This window comes from Aythya marila (assembly GCF_965140915.1).
Source record: "Aythya marila genome assembly, chromosome: 3".
NCBI lineage: Eukaryota > Metazoa > Chordata > Aves > Anseriformes > Anatidae > Aythya > Aythya marila.
In genome coordinates, this window is record NC_139044.1 from 25914400 (window position 1) to 25930810 (window position 16411).

The following is a 16411-nucleotide window of genomic DNA, read 5'->3' on the forward strand; positions in this document are numbered from 1 at the left end:
CTATATTTGGCTAAATTTTAACATCTAAAAAGGCATCTAGTCTCAAGTTGAACACCTTGAATACATGAAGCATCCACTGTTTTCACTAATAGTTCTTTTAAAGTTTAGTCACCCTTGACATTTAAAAAAAAAAAAAAGAAAAAAAGCTAAGCTGTTTCTCAAAGTAGTGTTTCATGAATATATATGCTTCAAAACTGGTGCTATCTTTGATATGTGCTGGGAAAGTACTAAGTTAGGATGTGATTATGAAACTGCTTAGTATCATCCGGTACCATGATCTGGACCATTTTCTGGTACGAGAAACATCTTGCTTTTCCTAAATAATTGAAAGTACAATACTTGTCCTTATCTTGAATAATGAAAGATTATTTAGTTAAGTATACTAGGTTCCATATTACACACTTACATTTGTTTTGCAATATACTTTTACATGACTGTGAGGAATAAAATCTAACTTACCTGGTTTTAACTGTTTATAAGGGTTATCAGTAATTATATTCACTCATATAAGATGTAACTTAATCTTTATGATTAAAATAGCTTGATGTTTTTGTAGATGTGATTAGGTGCTTTTCTTCACCATATTGCAAGCTTAAAATCGGGTCTTGGATTTTATAGGGTGAATTTGTGAATTAATGCATGTGTGCTTTATTGCTGTTTTATTGCTGTTTTATTGTTGTACAGGTTGTGTAGCACGAACGGTAAATTCTCCCAACCAACATCTGTTAAGAACTGATGATGTTATTAGCTGCTGTTTGGATCTGAGCGCTCCCAGCATCTCTTTTCGGATAAATGGTCAGCCAGTTCAAGGAATGTTTGAGAATTTCAACATAGATGGCCTCTTCTTCCCAGTTGTGAGCTTCTCTGCAGGAATAAAGTTAGTATCCAGTGTAGTTTTTTTCCTGGTCTCTTGTTTTCAGTAGATGTGAATATGCTAAATTATTTCCCTGTCTGTCTTCACTCTCATTTCCCTTTCTGACATCTGCTTCTTTGGCACAGCTCCTGTTCTTGGGTGGTGAAAGCTACAAAGGAGTCCTGAAGAGGTGGTGCATCTGTTGTTTTTCATAGGTGCATTCAGGTGGTTTGCAGATAGGCCTTAGAAACAGCTTTATGATTTCTTAGCTGATGCTTCAATGCACATTCACTTCCAGGATAGCATTTAACGTGTATGGGAAAAAAACACAACACTTATCTCTGTCTCTGTTCTCTGATATTAAAAATGTTTGCCCAAAGGCACTTGCTATGAGGTGGTAACTGTTATTTGAAGATATATTATCTGCATTTACCTTAAGAAATGGTGGTACACTTTCTTTTTAGCAGGACGGATTAACAGGAGTTCAGTCAATCTCTGTTCTGGTTGTTGTACAGGTTTTCTATAAAATTTCAAGTGACACTTGAGGTGCCAGACTTCTGCTTCCATGTTTTCAATAGATTGAGGCTATAATATTAAAAAAGTTTGTGAGAAATTCCAGCAGAAGGACTGACTTCAGCAGAACTGCCAAACGTAAAGGCTGAAAGCTGATTTCTGCTGGAGAGAAAGTGATGCTTGGTTAGAGATCATTAAAGAACTGATAAATACTACAGAAACTAAAAGCTAATATCTTATTCCAGGTACAAAATGCACTTCTTTAGACTTTTCCTTGAACAATGAAGTTACAAAAGATACAGTGTGATAAAACTATAGATATGCATACTGTGAAATGCAGAACCATTTTTCTGCATGCCTTATCGTGCTTTATTTCATGAGATAAATATTTGACAGATATAATTCATGTGCTATATAGGAGTGACAGCAATCTTATGAGACACAGCAAATATTTAAGAGGGGACAACATAATTCTGTTGCAAGGCCAGGGATTTTCTATTTTTTTTCCTTTAGAATTGAAATGTTCTAGGACGATTTTTTTTCATGTAATTTCATTTATTAATTTGTTTAGGAACAAAAAAGCTATGAAAAATTCACCGCTTTGTAATGAATAAAAGAATGTTTTCCCCTAGGTTTCTACTAACATGACAAGTATGTGATTTGGGGAAGAAAATATGGGAGCTGTTGTGTTGCATCCTAAATGTTTAGTGTTCTGTGAGAGAAAAGGAGGAATCAAATTCTGCTGAGTTTTCAGGCTCATTTCTGAAATGAGAGCAAATGGAGAATTTCCCAATGTATAGAGAGTTGACAGGTTCCTGATTGATTACTCTGGGCTATAATCTCAGCTTTCTGAATCTCAAAAGCCTGCTGCTTATTTCATAGGCATGCCAAGCAAGCTGATCTCCTCAGCCCCCCACCTCCCTGCCCCCCTCCCATCACTGATTTAAAATATTTTTATTGAAACAGAAATTAAGTAAAAGAAAAAGAATGCTTAGTTTAGTTTTCCTCTTTTTCTTTTCACTTACTACTCCAGCACTAGTTAGAGTTGAAATGTAATTAATGCAAATAAACTATAGCAGTGTTTTTTTCTTTCATTTTTTTTCTTTTTTCCCTTTTTTTTCAGTAACATTCAGTAGTTGTTAGACTGACATACTGACAAGGTTTGACACCAGAGGTATCTCAATTATCTAAATCAACTATGATTTTACAGGGTACGTTTCTTGCTTGGAGGTCGCCATGGAGAGTTCAAGTTCCTTCCTCCACCTGGATATGCCCCTTGCTTTGAAGCTGTCCTACCAAAAGAGAAACTTAAAGTGGAGCATAGCCGAGAGTACAAGCAGGATCGCAGCTACACAAGAGACCTACTGGGTCCCACTCTTTCTCTCTCACAAGCAGCTTTTACCCCAGTTCCTGTGGATACTAGCCAGGTATTGATACTAAAAGATTAAATTTCCTTATGCAATCACAGACATTATAGTGCTATCTTATTGCACACTTGTTTGAATTTACAGCTTGTTTCAAACTTGTATTTTTTCTCAGATTTTTTCTGATACATTCCGTCATTAGAAGTTGAAAACCAGAAAAAAGTCAGAGGCACCACAAAGTCCATATAGCACTCACTAAAAATTTCATCTATTTCAATTCACAAACACTGTAGTGGAGAATATATTTTGGCCTTAATATTAGAGTATATGAAAAAGAATATTTGAATTTAGTGTGTTGTTTTGACAGTTGCCACTGTCTTAGAATCATAGAATCATTTAGGTTGGAAAAGACCTCTAAAATAATCTAGTCCAACCTTTTAACCTAGCACAGCCAAGTCCACCATTAAATCATGTCACTAAGCTCTACATGTATACATTTTTTGAAGGCCTCCAGGGATGGTGACTCAACTACTTCCCTGGGCAGCCTGTTTCAATAGGCTTCACAACCCTTTCAGTGAAGAAAATTTTCCTAATATCCAAACTTGAATCCCCTGATGCAACTTGAGGGGGTTTCCACTTGTCTTATCACTTAGTGCTTGAGAGAAGAGCCCAATCCCCACCTACCTAAAGCCTCCTTTAAGGTAACTGTAAAGCTCAAGATAATTTGTGGCACTCAAGATAATTTATATAGTAATGTCTTTATTTAATTATAAAAATATCTTTTTTTACTACAGTTTAATTAAAATTAAAAGTTTTAATTACTAAAAGCTTTGCACTAAGACCTTTAGACCACCTTCAGCCCTATTTGTTTACTGTCCTTTCAGCTTACTGAGTGTTACATTTGACTCATTGTGGGCAGAAACTTCAGTGTGGGCATTGAAGTTGTAAAGTTGTATTTTTTTCTTTTTTCTTTTTTCTTTTTCTTTTTTTTTTTTTTTTCCATGTAGTGGGAGAGAACAATAATTCTGGTAGCAAAGAGCTCAATCTCTGAACACAGATAAAAAATAAGTTTTTATTACACTTGAGCAGAGTTCTAGATAATACAATGTTTTGGACACCACGTAGTCACATTTTACCATATTTAGGAACTTGTGCCTGGAAAAAATCACATCAGAAAGAAAAAAAATGCTACTTAATTTCAGTATGTGCTAAATACAGTGTTCTACATGTGTCATTAGTTATTGTTCTGTAATGCTAACAATTAGGGTAACATTATCAGGATTCACAGCATTGTATGTTTAAGGTCTCTGGTTTCTGAGACACAGAGTATCTGATTTAGAATTTTGGAGATAGAGGACATGCAATCCTGATTTCACTTTTCACCTGTCATCATGATCTCTCTCTCTTTTTATTGATGTGCAGTTCTCAAACATTTGTATTTGTCCGAAGTGTTTTTCAGAAAATTACTTCAGTTGTTGAGATTTTTTTCTTTTTTTTTTTTAATCTGAGAAATGCTATTGGTTTGGGTAGCTTCTACCTAGCTGCCAGGAATGTATTCTGTGCCATTTGGAGGGGTTGGGATTAAAACAGTTTTCTTTTGCTGGTCCAACTCTAGGATTTGTAAGGGCATATGCATTTCTGTTAATCTGGGAATTCTGTATCACTTTAATCAGTAAGAACCGAATAATTATTTTGGATTGGTTGAGGGATGTGGTTTATACAAATTTTGATGGCTATGAAAGTCTATGTTGCACTGTCAAACAACTTCTCTGTAACAGCCTCTTTCTCTCTTTTCTCTTTAGATTGTTTTGCCTCCTCACCTGGAAAGGATTAGAGAAAAATTAGCAGAGAACATTCATGAACTTTGGGTTATGAATAAGATTGAACTTGGCTGGCAGTATGGACCAGTATGTACCTTCCAAATTAATTTTCTGTTAATTACATAGTATTATTTAGCAAATCATCTTCAGAGTGCTAATGGGACTTTTTTTTTTTTTTTTTTCAATCCCTCTAAGATTATTAAGGTTTTAGACCCTTTCCACTGCAAGTAGTTGGGTAAACCAATAGTGCTTGTGTATTTCAAAAACAAAATTCTGGTATAAATATTATCTGATGCAGAAACTTTCCACCAGTCTAAGGGCACAGAAAGCACATAGTGGATTTTACACCTTTTATTTGTTCTTGGGAGAAGTTCAGTTGCTTGGTAGAATAAACAAATAAAAAACATTATTCTTGGTTCTCTTTGCAAGAACAGACTGTAATAACTCTCTTAAAAGTTCCACACAAAAATTATTAATGAAAAATAAGTATTTCTTATTTTCCAACTTTATTAAATGCCTTTAAATTTGCCTTTCTCCTTCCTTCTCTCCTTCTTTTTAGACTAATGTCCATATTAGGTGCTTCACATCATAACTATTTTCTTATCTCTTTCCTAGTTTTCATGGAGCTTGGCAGAAAAAAAAATCACGTGGCTTCTGTCTTTGATACAAAATGCAATCGATTATGTCAATTAGATTTTTAAATAAATCATAAAAATAAAATAAAATTAAATAATAAAAAAAAAAAACAGGTTATTTATTTAATGGATACCAGATGGTGTTTGTTCAGAACATAAAAAACATATAAGAGATACTAGATGTAAAACATGTATGGATGTATAGGAACATTTGTTTTGTTTTGTTTTGTTTTTTTTTAAAGATTTTGGTTTTCTGAAGAGTTCAGACTATGGAGGTAATATATAACTGGGCATAGGAATTGTATTTGATGTAGCATGTTGCAGTACTTAAAAAGCTTTGATGAACAGATTTGATGACTTTTTTTGTTGCCTTCCTGACCACACCAAACACACAAACAAAAATAAGTTAAATTAACATGACAAAACTTGTTAATTGTACATACCAGCTAATAATTACTAGCCAATAATTACCACCAAGAATCTAACTGAAACTTTGAGCACTATTTTCACTTAATCAGTTAGATGAGTAGCATTAACTTAAGCAGTGATAAATGTAGTTAAGTTCAGAATGAAACAAGGTGCTAAATCTTTCAAGTTCTGCTTGCTTTCTCTGGCTTTAGTGTTGGATGTATTTACTTGTATTTAGTGTTTGGATGTATTCACTTTGGAAATATGACTGCTTGCTAATTATCTCCTGGAGATTGACTTCTTAATCATCTTGGTTTTTCACGTGTGACTTTATCAGTTGAAGCCACTGTATCCCATTCTTTTTATCTGAATTGATGTTTTGCAGTTACTGAGGCAAGGCATGAAACCAAATTTAGCTGGTTTAGGGGTACACATATGACTGCTCTAATCTTAATTAGATTTCTTCTTAATTCACAGCAAGATGCATGTAGGTAGTTCTAAAGGAGTGGTGTTTTTTCACCTTTAAAGGTCAGTGTTTAAAATGTTTAAAAGCTGAAAAGCAGAGAATCCACAGATGTAGCTGTGTCTCCAGAATATTCAAAAGATATATCTGCTGTAGGTTGCATTTTGTATCGTCTTCTAGATGCCTGTTATATCAGATCACCAAAGATATGTGCTGTAAATACTATGCAATTACTAGTGTATTTTATACCTGTAACCAAGTAAAGTAACAAGCTAGCATAACAAAATTAAAATGTATTTTGAGGACTTCAGTTTTAAAAAGTTTGCTTGTTTTGTTTGTTTTAGTGGTTTAATTAAAAGTGTGAATTTGAGTGATATTTAGGTTCCAAAGTCAAAATTATCAGATGCATCTGCATATCTTTTTTTTTTCTCTTAAACTTCCCTATATAAACAGATACAAAAATTAAGAATTGACAGGTGTCACAAGTTCCATCGCTAATGTATTTGCTAGGCATTAGGCTTTATACTGTGGCTCAGAAACAAACAAACAAACAAAAGCGGGGGGAGGGGGGGGGAGGGACTGGGAAGGCAACCTACAAAATATGTTGAATATATAATAAAAAGTATATTGTAGCTGTAGAATGAAAAAGAGTCACTGGGGAAAATTCAACTAATATTGGAAGTCTTTGTTACTGGAGACTATACTGTGTCATTTTATTGATGCACATAACCTTAGGTCTTGGAAAGAAATCTGCAAATAATATTTTCAATGTCTTCTCAAATAAATATCTCTTTTTAGCTGCTAATGATTTTGATCAAGTTGCTTGACAGTTAAATTGCTTGTATTAGTTGTCCAAATAACATTATCAAATGCAGAAAAATATCCCATCGAGATTGTAAATGATCTTGAATCCAAAACATAAACAGCTGTCTGCTGTTCAATTTGATAATTATTGTATGCTTAGATGAAAATGAAAAAATGTGTTACTCAGAAATGTTATGAAGACTTTTTAGCGAGATTAAATAAACTAGACTAGTAATGTTCAATTTAGTTATTGTTACAGAAAAACCTAAAACCATCAAGAATAGAGTATGATGAATATAAATTAAATTTCAGTTATCAGGCTGTGTGTTGCTTAGCTGCTGGCTGCTTTAAGCCACAATGATCCATGTTCATATTCACTTTGTGGGTTCTCATGTAAAATTAGCACTCAGGACTTGAAATTAGAGAAACTTTATCAATAGGTTAATTTTAAGACTCTATGATTTTAAAATGAAAACCAAACCCCTATGACACCACTACTGCTTGGGGCTATGCCCTGTGTCTTGGAATGGTTGTGTCCATACTCTCAGTTCCTGCAGCTGCTACAACACTGTGACTACTTGCATGCTGCTTACTGGCAGCATGATTTTAATACTGTAAAAATGCCTGGGAATTGTTTGAAATAGTTATTTAGCTAGAGATAAAATCATGCTGAGGACCATTCTAATGTTTTCACAGCGTACCCAGTTTTAGTCCTGTGCCTATTCTCCTACTTTGGTTTTACTCAGCTTATTTGCTGAATTGTGCTGTCTGTGGTAGTCAGTATCCTTTGTGTTCTATGCAGACTGCGTGCCATACATATCACAGTTATATCCCCATCCAGAAACGGAGCAACATGTTGAAAAGAAAACCAGCACTCAAACAGTAAAAGGAGATTTATTTACTTTTATAGTATAAACGCTTTCAGAAATATAACATTATTTTAATATTTAAGACAATTCCTTCATGAGTGAAGCTATATTTGTGCTCTCTATCAAATACCATGCGAACCTGCCCCATGACAGTGGGTTGCATCACAGCTTGAAGCCATGGAGCTGCTGCAGATCTAGTATTTTGAGAATTACAGAACACACAGATTATAGGACTAGTTGTGATGTTATGTATTTGATTTACTTGGCTGGTTGTACAACAAAAGAGCCCATGACTACATGCTTCTTCTGATAGTTCTGAAGCTAATTAAGGTAATGTGGCCATGAAAACAAGTCAGTTTACTGCTTCTGGTCATCATAAGACAAAGAGAAGAAAGTTAACAGACAACTATAACACATTTCTGTCTATCTTCATACAAAGATAGCTTTGTTGTGTCACTTTTGAACTTCTCAAAGGAAAAAGTGTTGAGCCTACTTCTTCTGAAGTAGCAGCTCTGTTCTGAGTTCCATCAACTCATCACTGGATCATATGGGGTCAGTACTGGTGAAAGAGGTGTAATATGGAGGAGAAATTTGGTGTCATTGAAGAAGAGTAGATAATTCATATTCTTAAGCTCTGTGGAAGTGGAAGACGCTCATTTCTAGGGTACTTTGCTGTGTCTTAGCCAAAGATGCTGTAATAGTGAATCTAACTGCTCTAATTGTGTATGTGCAGCCAGAGAGCTGTAGGTGTTTCCAGCTCTTGCATCAGTACAAGGCACTACATGAATAGGCTTGCTTCTTCTCAGGATCTATTGAACTGTATTTTTATTTTTATTTTTTTTTTTTTGAGAGCTATCAGAGAGTCAAGTCACAGGAGCATGTATATAGGGTTTTGATGTCCTCTCCTTTGCCAAGTTGTTCCTCACTACCTATCACCCTGTGGGTGGAATTGCTGAGGTGTCCCCCAGCCTGCACCTGGTAAAGTGAAACAGATTAACTCTCAGTATCTTGTTGGCTGTCTGTCTCCCTTGAAAGCTGCAGAGGTGATAACATCTTCAGTAACACAGTTGTTGTTTGTCAAGTGAATAATAATTCTGCACGTCCTAGCTGTCAGGAAAAAGATATGCTTGGATTTATTTCTCTCCACAGATCCATCACTCGAACCTTGTTATAAAAGCTTTGTTTAAAAAAACAAAAACAACAACAAAAAAACCTTCCTTACAAATTAGTGGCTGCCTTATATTTAGTTCATTGTCTTGAAAGTACCTTGGCTTTTATTTCAAGTTTATGCATTTTGAAAATAAGTAAACTGAAGCTCTAAAACCAAGTGGCATTGAAAAAAATGACAGCCCTTGCCATTTTTTTCCTACATTCCAACTCTTTTGAAAAAGTGTTTTCGTACAAGTGTAGTCTTGAGTAAGCAAGTATCAACATTTTCATTTGAAGCTAATATTTGCAAATTATATATATATATATATATATATATATTTTGTAATCAAGCCTTCTTGCAAGACGGTCTTTTTAGATTTTATTGACTGAGCAATATGTTCTAATATGTTGAAGATAGAAATCTGAGAGCAGTAGAATGCTTAGCTATCTTGGCATCTCATGTTGCCCTTCCTAATTATGACAAGTATTAGACTAAAACTATGTATATGAAGTGCTGGTTAAAAATGTTATGGATTGAAGTTTTATGTTTATAAAAGGTAGGGTTCTGTAAATTATGGATTTCATGACGTCTCTTGCTACAGTAAAATTAAATTAATGTTCCAGTTATTTTCGACTGCTGAATGATTGAACTCTGTTTGTATGACACTGAACATAACTTTAAGAAAGAAACATTCACTCAATTTAAAGGGTAGGGAAAATTTATCCTTAATTCTGTATGTTGTTATATTCACTAATTACTTCAGTACTGTTCAGATTAGTTTATTTATAGAAATTGGATACATAATTTTTCAAACACTGTGCTGAAGATGAGTTGTTATTTTATGGCTATATGTCAAAACATAATGAATTGAGCTATTTTTGAAATTCCGTTATTTGTTGTGAACCCTTGTATGATGATATGTACAAGTCAACATGTGTTCCACTTGAGATCGACTTGCAAATACAAATCTTGCCTTACCTGAACAGAATGCTTATACTATGAGAAATAGTCTGAAAATACAGACTTTTTCGTTTTTGAAGTGCTTTTCAGTTTGCATAATGCTGATGAGATCATACTGAAGTACTTTGTGTTTTGAACTGTTTTTAAATTTCAGCTAGTTTTTAAGACATGCTAAATTTATTTCTTTACTGTCTTTTCAGGTTAGAGATGACAACAAAAGACAGCACCCATGCTTAGTGGAATTTTCAAAATTGCCAGAGCAGGAGAGAAATTATAACCTGCAAATGTCACTTGAAACATTGAAGTAAGTTGCTTCAAACTTCTAAAGCTTACAGTAAGCATTTCCTCAAACCTAAGGAGTTGCAGTTTCCAGAATTATAATTTGACATGTGGTGTTTCATGCTGGGTGATGGCAGTAACACGAAAATGAGAGTCAGATCCATCAATGAATGATGTGGTTGGCACTGAAAATGGCTTTGATAAATTCTCTTTCAATGTCTATGGAAGTTTTAGCCTGTGTAAGTAACAAAAGAGTGTAAGTAACACAAGTTAGCTCATGTTAGTGCAAATACATAGTGATAAGCCTTTCTTTTTCATTTCATAAATTGTTATGTTATTGTGGTAGTGCTGATTATGAAATGGAAACTCCAGCAGATTTTGTCTAGCTTGGAGAAAGGAGAAATAGATCCAAACTTTGAAAAATCTCTTTTATTTCTTGTTTGTTTTACTTCCATTTAGTTTAATTGTTTAGTTCAACTTCCCTGACATATCCTGGAAGCACAACACAGCCCTGAGAAAGCAGTCTAGGAGGTTTCTGGAGAGTGTGGAAGATAGCTTCCTGACGCAGCTGGTTAGTGAACCTACCAGGGGTGGTGCCCCGCTAGACCTTCTCTTCACAAACAGAGAAGGACTGGTGGAGGACGTGATTGTCGGGAGCTGTCTTGGGCAGAGTGACCACGCAATGGTGGAGTTCACTATTCTTGGCGAGGCCAGGAAGGGGACCAGTAAAACCGCTGTATTGGACTTTCGGAGGGCTGACTTTGAGCTGCTCAGGACACTGGTTGGTGGAGTCCCTTGGGAGGCGGTTCTGAAGGGCAGAGGAGTCCAGGAAGGCTGGGCGCTCTTCAAGAGGGAAGTCTTAATGGCGCAGGAACGGTCTGTCCCCACGTGCCCAAAGACGAGCTGGCGGGGAAGAAGACCGGCCTGGCTCAACAGAGAATTGTGGCTTGATCTTAGGAGGAAAAAGAGGGTTTATAAGCTTTGGAAAAGTGGGCAGGCCACTAAGGAGGACTTTAAAGAAGTAGCGAGGCTGTGCAGGGACAAAATTAGGAAGGCCAAAGCTCATCTGGAGCTCAATCTGGCTACTGCCGTTAAAGATAACAAAAAACGTTTCTATAAATACATCAACACAAAAAGGAGGACTAAGGAGAATCTCCATCCTTTACTGGATGCGAGGGGAAACTTAGTTACAAGAGATGAGGAAAAGGCGGAGGTGCTCAATGCCTTCTTTGCCTCAGTCTTTAGCGGCAATACCGGATGTTCTCTGGATACTCAGTACCCTGAGCTGGTGGAAGGGGATGGGGAGCAGGATGTGGCCCTCACTATCCATGAAGAACTGGTTGGTGACCTGCTACGGCACTTAGATGTGCACAAGTCGATGGGGCCGGATGGGATCCACCCAAGGGTACTGAGGGAACTGGCAGAGGAGCTGGCCAAGCCACTATCCATCATTTATCAGCAGTCCTGGCTATCGGGGGAGGTCCCAATCGACTGGCGGCTAGCAAATGTGACACCCATATACAAGAAGGGCCGGAGGGCAGACCCGGGAAACTACAGGCCTGTCAGTTTGACCTCAGTGCCAGGAAAGCTCATGGAGCAGATCCTCCTGAGAGTCATCATGCAGCACTTGCAGGGGAAGCAGGCGATCAGGCCCAGTCAGCATGGGTTTATGAAAGGCAGGTCATGCCTGACGAACCTGATCTCCTTCTATGACAAAGTGACGCGCTGGGTGGACGAGGGAAAGGCTGTGGATGTGGTCTACCTTGACTTCAGCAAGGCTTTTGACACTGTCTCCCACAGCATTCTCCTCAAGAAACTGGCTGCTCTTGGCTTGGACTGGCGCACGCTTCGTTGGGTTAGAAACTGGCTGGATAGCCGGGCCCAAAGAGTCGTGGTGAATGGAGCCAAGTCCAGTTGGAGGCCAGTCACTAGTGGCGTCCCCCAGGGCTCGGTGCTGGGGCCGGTCCTCTTTAATATCTTCATCGATGATCTGGACGAGGGCATCGAGTGCACCCTCAGTAAGTTCGCAGATGACACCAAGTTAGGTGCGTGTGTCGATCTGCTTGAGGGTAGGAAAGCTCTGCAGGAGGATCTGGATAGGCTGCACCGATGGGCTGAGGTCAACTGCATGAAGTTCAACAAGGCCAAGTGCCGGGTCCTGCACCTGGGGCGCAATAACCCCAAGCAGAGCTACAGGCTGGGAGAGGAATGGTTGGAAAGCTGCCAGGCAGAGAAGGACCTGGGAGTGATGGTGGATAGTCGGCTGAATATGAGCCAGCAGTGTGCTCAGGTGGCCAAGAAGGCCAACGGCATCCTGGCTTGTATCAGGAACAGTGTGACCAGCAGGGCTAGGGAGGTGATCGTCCCCCTGTACTCAGCTCTGGTGAGGCCGCACCTCGAGTACTGTGTTCAGTTTTGGGCCCCTCGCTACAAGAAGGACATGGAGGTGCTTGAGCGGGTGCAGAGAAGGGCGACAAAGCTGGTGAGGGGCCTGGAGAACAAGTCCTACGAGGAGCGGCTGAGGGAGCTGGGCTTGTTCAGCCTGGAGAAGAGGAGGCTCGGGGCGACCTTATCGCTCTCTATGGGTACTTCAAGGGAGGCTGTAGTGATGTGGGGGTTGGCCTGTTCTCCCACGTGCCTGGTGACAGGACGAGGGGGAATGGGCTTAAGTTGAGCCAGGGGAGTTTTAGGTTAGATGTTAGGAAGAACTTCTTCACTGAAAGGGTTGCGAGGCACTGGAACAGGCTGCCCAGGGAAGTGGTGGAGTCACCATCCCTGGAAGTCTTCAAAAGACGTTTAGATGTAGAGCTTAGGGAAATGGTTTAGTGGGGACTGTTAGCGTTAGGTCAGAGGTTGGACTCGATGATCTAGGTTGGTCTCTTCCAACCTAGAAAATTCTGTGATTCTGTGATTCTGTAATTAGTTTTAATTTTCTCTGTTGATGAAGCATACTTTGCCAACTGATAGATATTTCCGGACATGACTAACAATAAGTTATTTCTGTATCTGTGCATGTTGCCATAAAGCAGTAGTATGCATTGTGGATGGGCTGTTAGATGTGTGAATTTCATGGCAGCTTTCCAGTTGGAATGCTAGAAAATTTCAGTGGGATGTTAATGGGTGTGTTCAATTAATCTAGTTATCTGACTTACAAAGAGGCAATTTCTTAGCTCAGCTTTGTCAGTCAAGCAGATGTGAATTCTTACTTTTCCGTGAATGCATTGGAAATCTATTAGCCAAAGTATTTTCTCACATATTTTTTCCATTATATTACCAGCATGTAAAAATAGTTCTCAAAACTAATATGTATATGATTCTTCAGTGAATCCTATTTGCAATCTATTGAAATTTTATTTCATGGTAAAATATTGTTGCGTTCACTTGTACATAGCATTAATAAAGATGACTTTATGCATGTGATAATTCAGAGATAAATTTCATTCAGAGAGAACTTGAACTCCTTTGGAGGCAAGAAAGTAAATTCAAATTTTTCTTCAGCAAGGTACTAGAATTACAAGGAAATTTTTAGGCTCCTTTCAACACATTAATGTGCTACGAATCCGGAATAGCTGCTTCTTTTCCATTTTTGAACCTATCATCAACTTTTCCTACAGATGCATCTTTTGCTGGATTAATCTATATAATATGACTCAGGCTTATCATTAAAATAATACCCTCAGTATTATTTTATAAATGTACACTCATAATGTTTCACTAAATATTAAACAAATTTTAGTATTCCTTACAACATTACTGGTTCAGGACTAGTGGTTATATAATCCAGCCCTGACTGTATAAACCTATTTGGCTGTATAAACATATAAATTAGGGATTTCTTCTATTTTAGTATTTTTTTTTAACTTAATATCGAGAGAGCCTTTTTATTAAATGGATAGTATCCAAAACATAAAGCTTTCTGTGAATCTCAAAATTCATATGGTTTACTGAGTTTAGTCTTCGTGTTGTTGTATTAGTGCCTGTTTTTCTGAAGCATGCAGTTCTAATTTTGCAGTATCGTGTTGTATTTGTCATGTAGATGTCTACTGTTCAGGGACTAGGAAATGAGCGTCATGGTCATTTTGTTTCCGCAAGCCTGCAAAGTTGAAAAAGTTAGTCCACTAACCCATTCTAAATAATGCATGATTGTGATGACTCGATGTAGTGCATGTTGTGATGACTCGAATTGTAAGCTAGTGGTTCTTTACTTGCTATTTCATATTTACTAGCAGTCAACTTCAACAACAGGCAGTGGAGAAGAGAGAATGTTCTTTTAAAACTTCCTCTAATCAGCTACACACTATAGTCATTAAAATTTGCTCCAAACTGTGTACTTCATTCTTGAAGGTGTTGCAAGGCATCAAGAATTAACTCTTTACTGTAATTGTTTTTTGTTGTTGGTTTGTTGCAAATTTTGCTGTCAGCTGTATTAGATGAGAGGCAAAAACCAAGAAAGTTCTGAGTCACATTATCTGACGCAATATTTCAATATCTTGAGATCTCGGTATATTTTTCAGTATGATTGAATATTTTTATGAAGTATAAAAATGATATATGAAATGTGAATATGTCAAGATTCAGGAATGAGTTACCTCTGAAAATGTCATTCGTCTGAAATATGCTTGCTCATATTGTTTCTTCACATTATTATATTTATTGTGTAGCTTGATATTTTATTCTGTTTTGATGCTTCCTATTTTATGGCTGAATTGCCCATATCTACCTATTTACTCAGTTGTGTGTGTGATAACTATATGTATCAAAATTATGCCAAGGGCTGCATTAAAAAGACTCCTTTAAGCACTTCTGGTTTTCTTGTTTAGCTCTGAAGTGCTGCGGGGGTCTTTCATGTTGCACCAGTATTGATGATTCAGCCTCAACAGTTAACCAGAGGTGTGATTAAAATCTGACTCATGGGGCCCAGATGCCTTTTAATCCTGCTGTGACTCTCTGACTTGAATTTGCTCTGTCCAGCTGGAGATAAAGTAGGGTTCAATTTCTTGTCTTGCATTAAAAGAAAATTAGGGTTAGTGGGGCTTAGCTCCTCTGTACTGCTTTCCCCTGTTAGACAGGTTCTATTGCTTATGCTGGTGATAACTGTATGGGAATCAGGTATGGTTTATGCCAATTGAAATATATCTGCATGGAACATTTTTAACAAATTATGTGTTTTGCAGGAGGTAGCCACCACATGTTGATTTCCTGGTGTTTGATTTAACTATGTAATTTTAAGTTGGGATTCACAGACCGTAAAAAAGGGCTTACTTCACATAGCTAGCACTAAAAATCCACTTTAAAAATCTCCTTGAAACATATGATTCATCTGCCGAGAGATATATGCCTAGTGCAGTATTTATGCTCATTTTTTTCCCAGTCAATTCAAGAGCAATAAATATAGTTAGAAAAAGACCAGAAAATATTGTTTTTATATAGAGACAAGAACAAATAAAAACCTTGTATTGTAGCTTCCTTCAACATTGTTAAAACTGGGACTGGAGTCCAAGCTTTGCAGGTGTGATTTCTCTTGTGTAACCAGTCAAAGAATTCAGCTTTTGAGAAACTTCTGATCTGACACCAAATTGTCCTATTAACTTTTACCCAGTGTTTATTTTCATTTTACTGTTAATATTTTAGTAGTGCACCTAGGTTAAAGAAGCTAAGACTTGATAACCCAGTACTGAAATTAAGAGCAGGAACAAATAATTGATGAGTTACAGATCAAGATGGATCTTGATATAAATCCTCAAGATGAATGAGATTTAAGAAATACACTGCTGGATAACATGAATGTATGGAAAGGAGGGAGTTTGAAGTTATGAGAAAGCTAATTAATATTGTCAACCCTGTTTTGAGGTCATATAGTAACTGTTTTCTGAAATAAGCCTTATCTTACAGGGTCAGGCTAGAATATCTTACCTAGGTCAGTGGCTCTGTGGTAGAAGCCCTGTGGTCCACAGCACCCTGTTTCTAGTCTGAAAGTGGATCGATGTGTAGCATCCATTCTGAGCATTGTGATGGCTGTTTTGGTCTAATGCTTATAGTGTATTCTGTTGTCAACCCTCTCTTTAGTAGTGTAGCCTAACAAAATCCAAATACAATTAAAATCTGAGTAACAGCCTAAAGAAGGCACATTTTAAAGGTAACAGGTGATGTTTCCTGCCTTTTCTCCTTTCTTCAGTTTAGGAGTGTTGTGGATTAGCCCTGGCAGGCAGCTAAGTAGCATGCAGTCACTCACTCACTCTCCTTAGCTGGAGTGGGGAGAGAATTGGGAAGGTAAAACTGTGAGAATTCATGGG

The 16411-nt window shown here is 37.4% G+C and overlaps 1 protein-coding gene across 13 annotated transcripts in view; it reads left to right on the plus strand.

Annotated features, from left to right (window-relative positions):
• RYR2 (ryanodine receptor 2) overlaps positions 1–16411 on the plus strand; it is a 413797-nt gene that overhangs the window by 227860 nt on the left and 169526 nt on the right. For all 13 annotated transcript variants that reach the window (XR_014317119.1, XR_014317120.1, XM_082756062.1 and 10 more), the window contains 4 exons: positions 685–877; positions 2577–2793; positions 4533–4637; positions 10040–10143. Coding sequence is in view for 11 of the 13 variants with exons in the window: in XM_082756062.1 (XP_082612188.1) it covers positions 685–877; positions 2577–2793; positions 4533–4637; positions 10040–10143 (619 nt within the window). In the remaining 2 variants the exon portion in view is untranslated. The remainder of the gene's footprint in view (positions 1–684; positions 878–2576; positions 2794–4532; positions 4638–10039; positions 10144–16411) is intronic.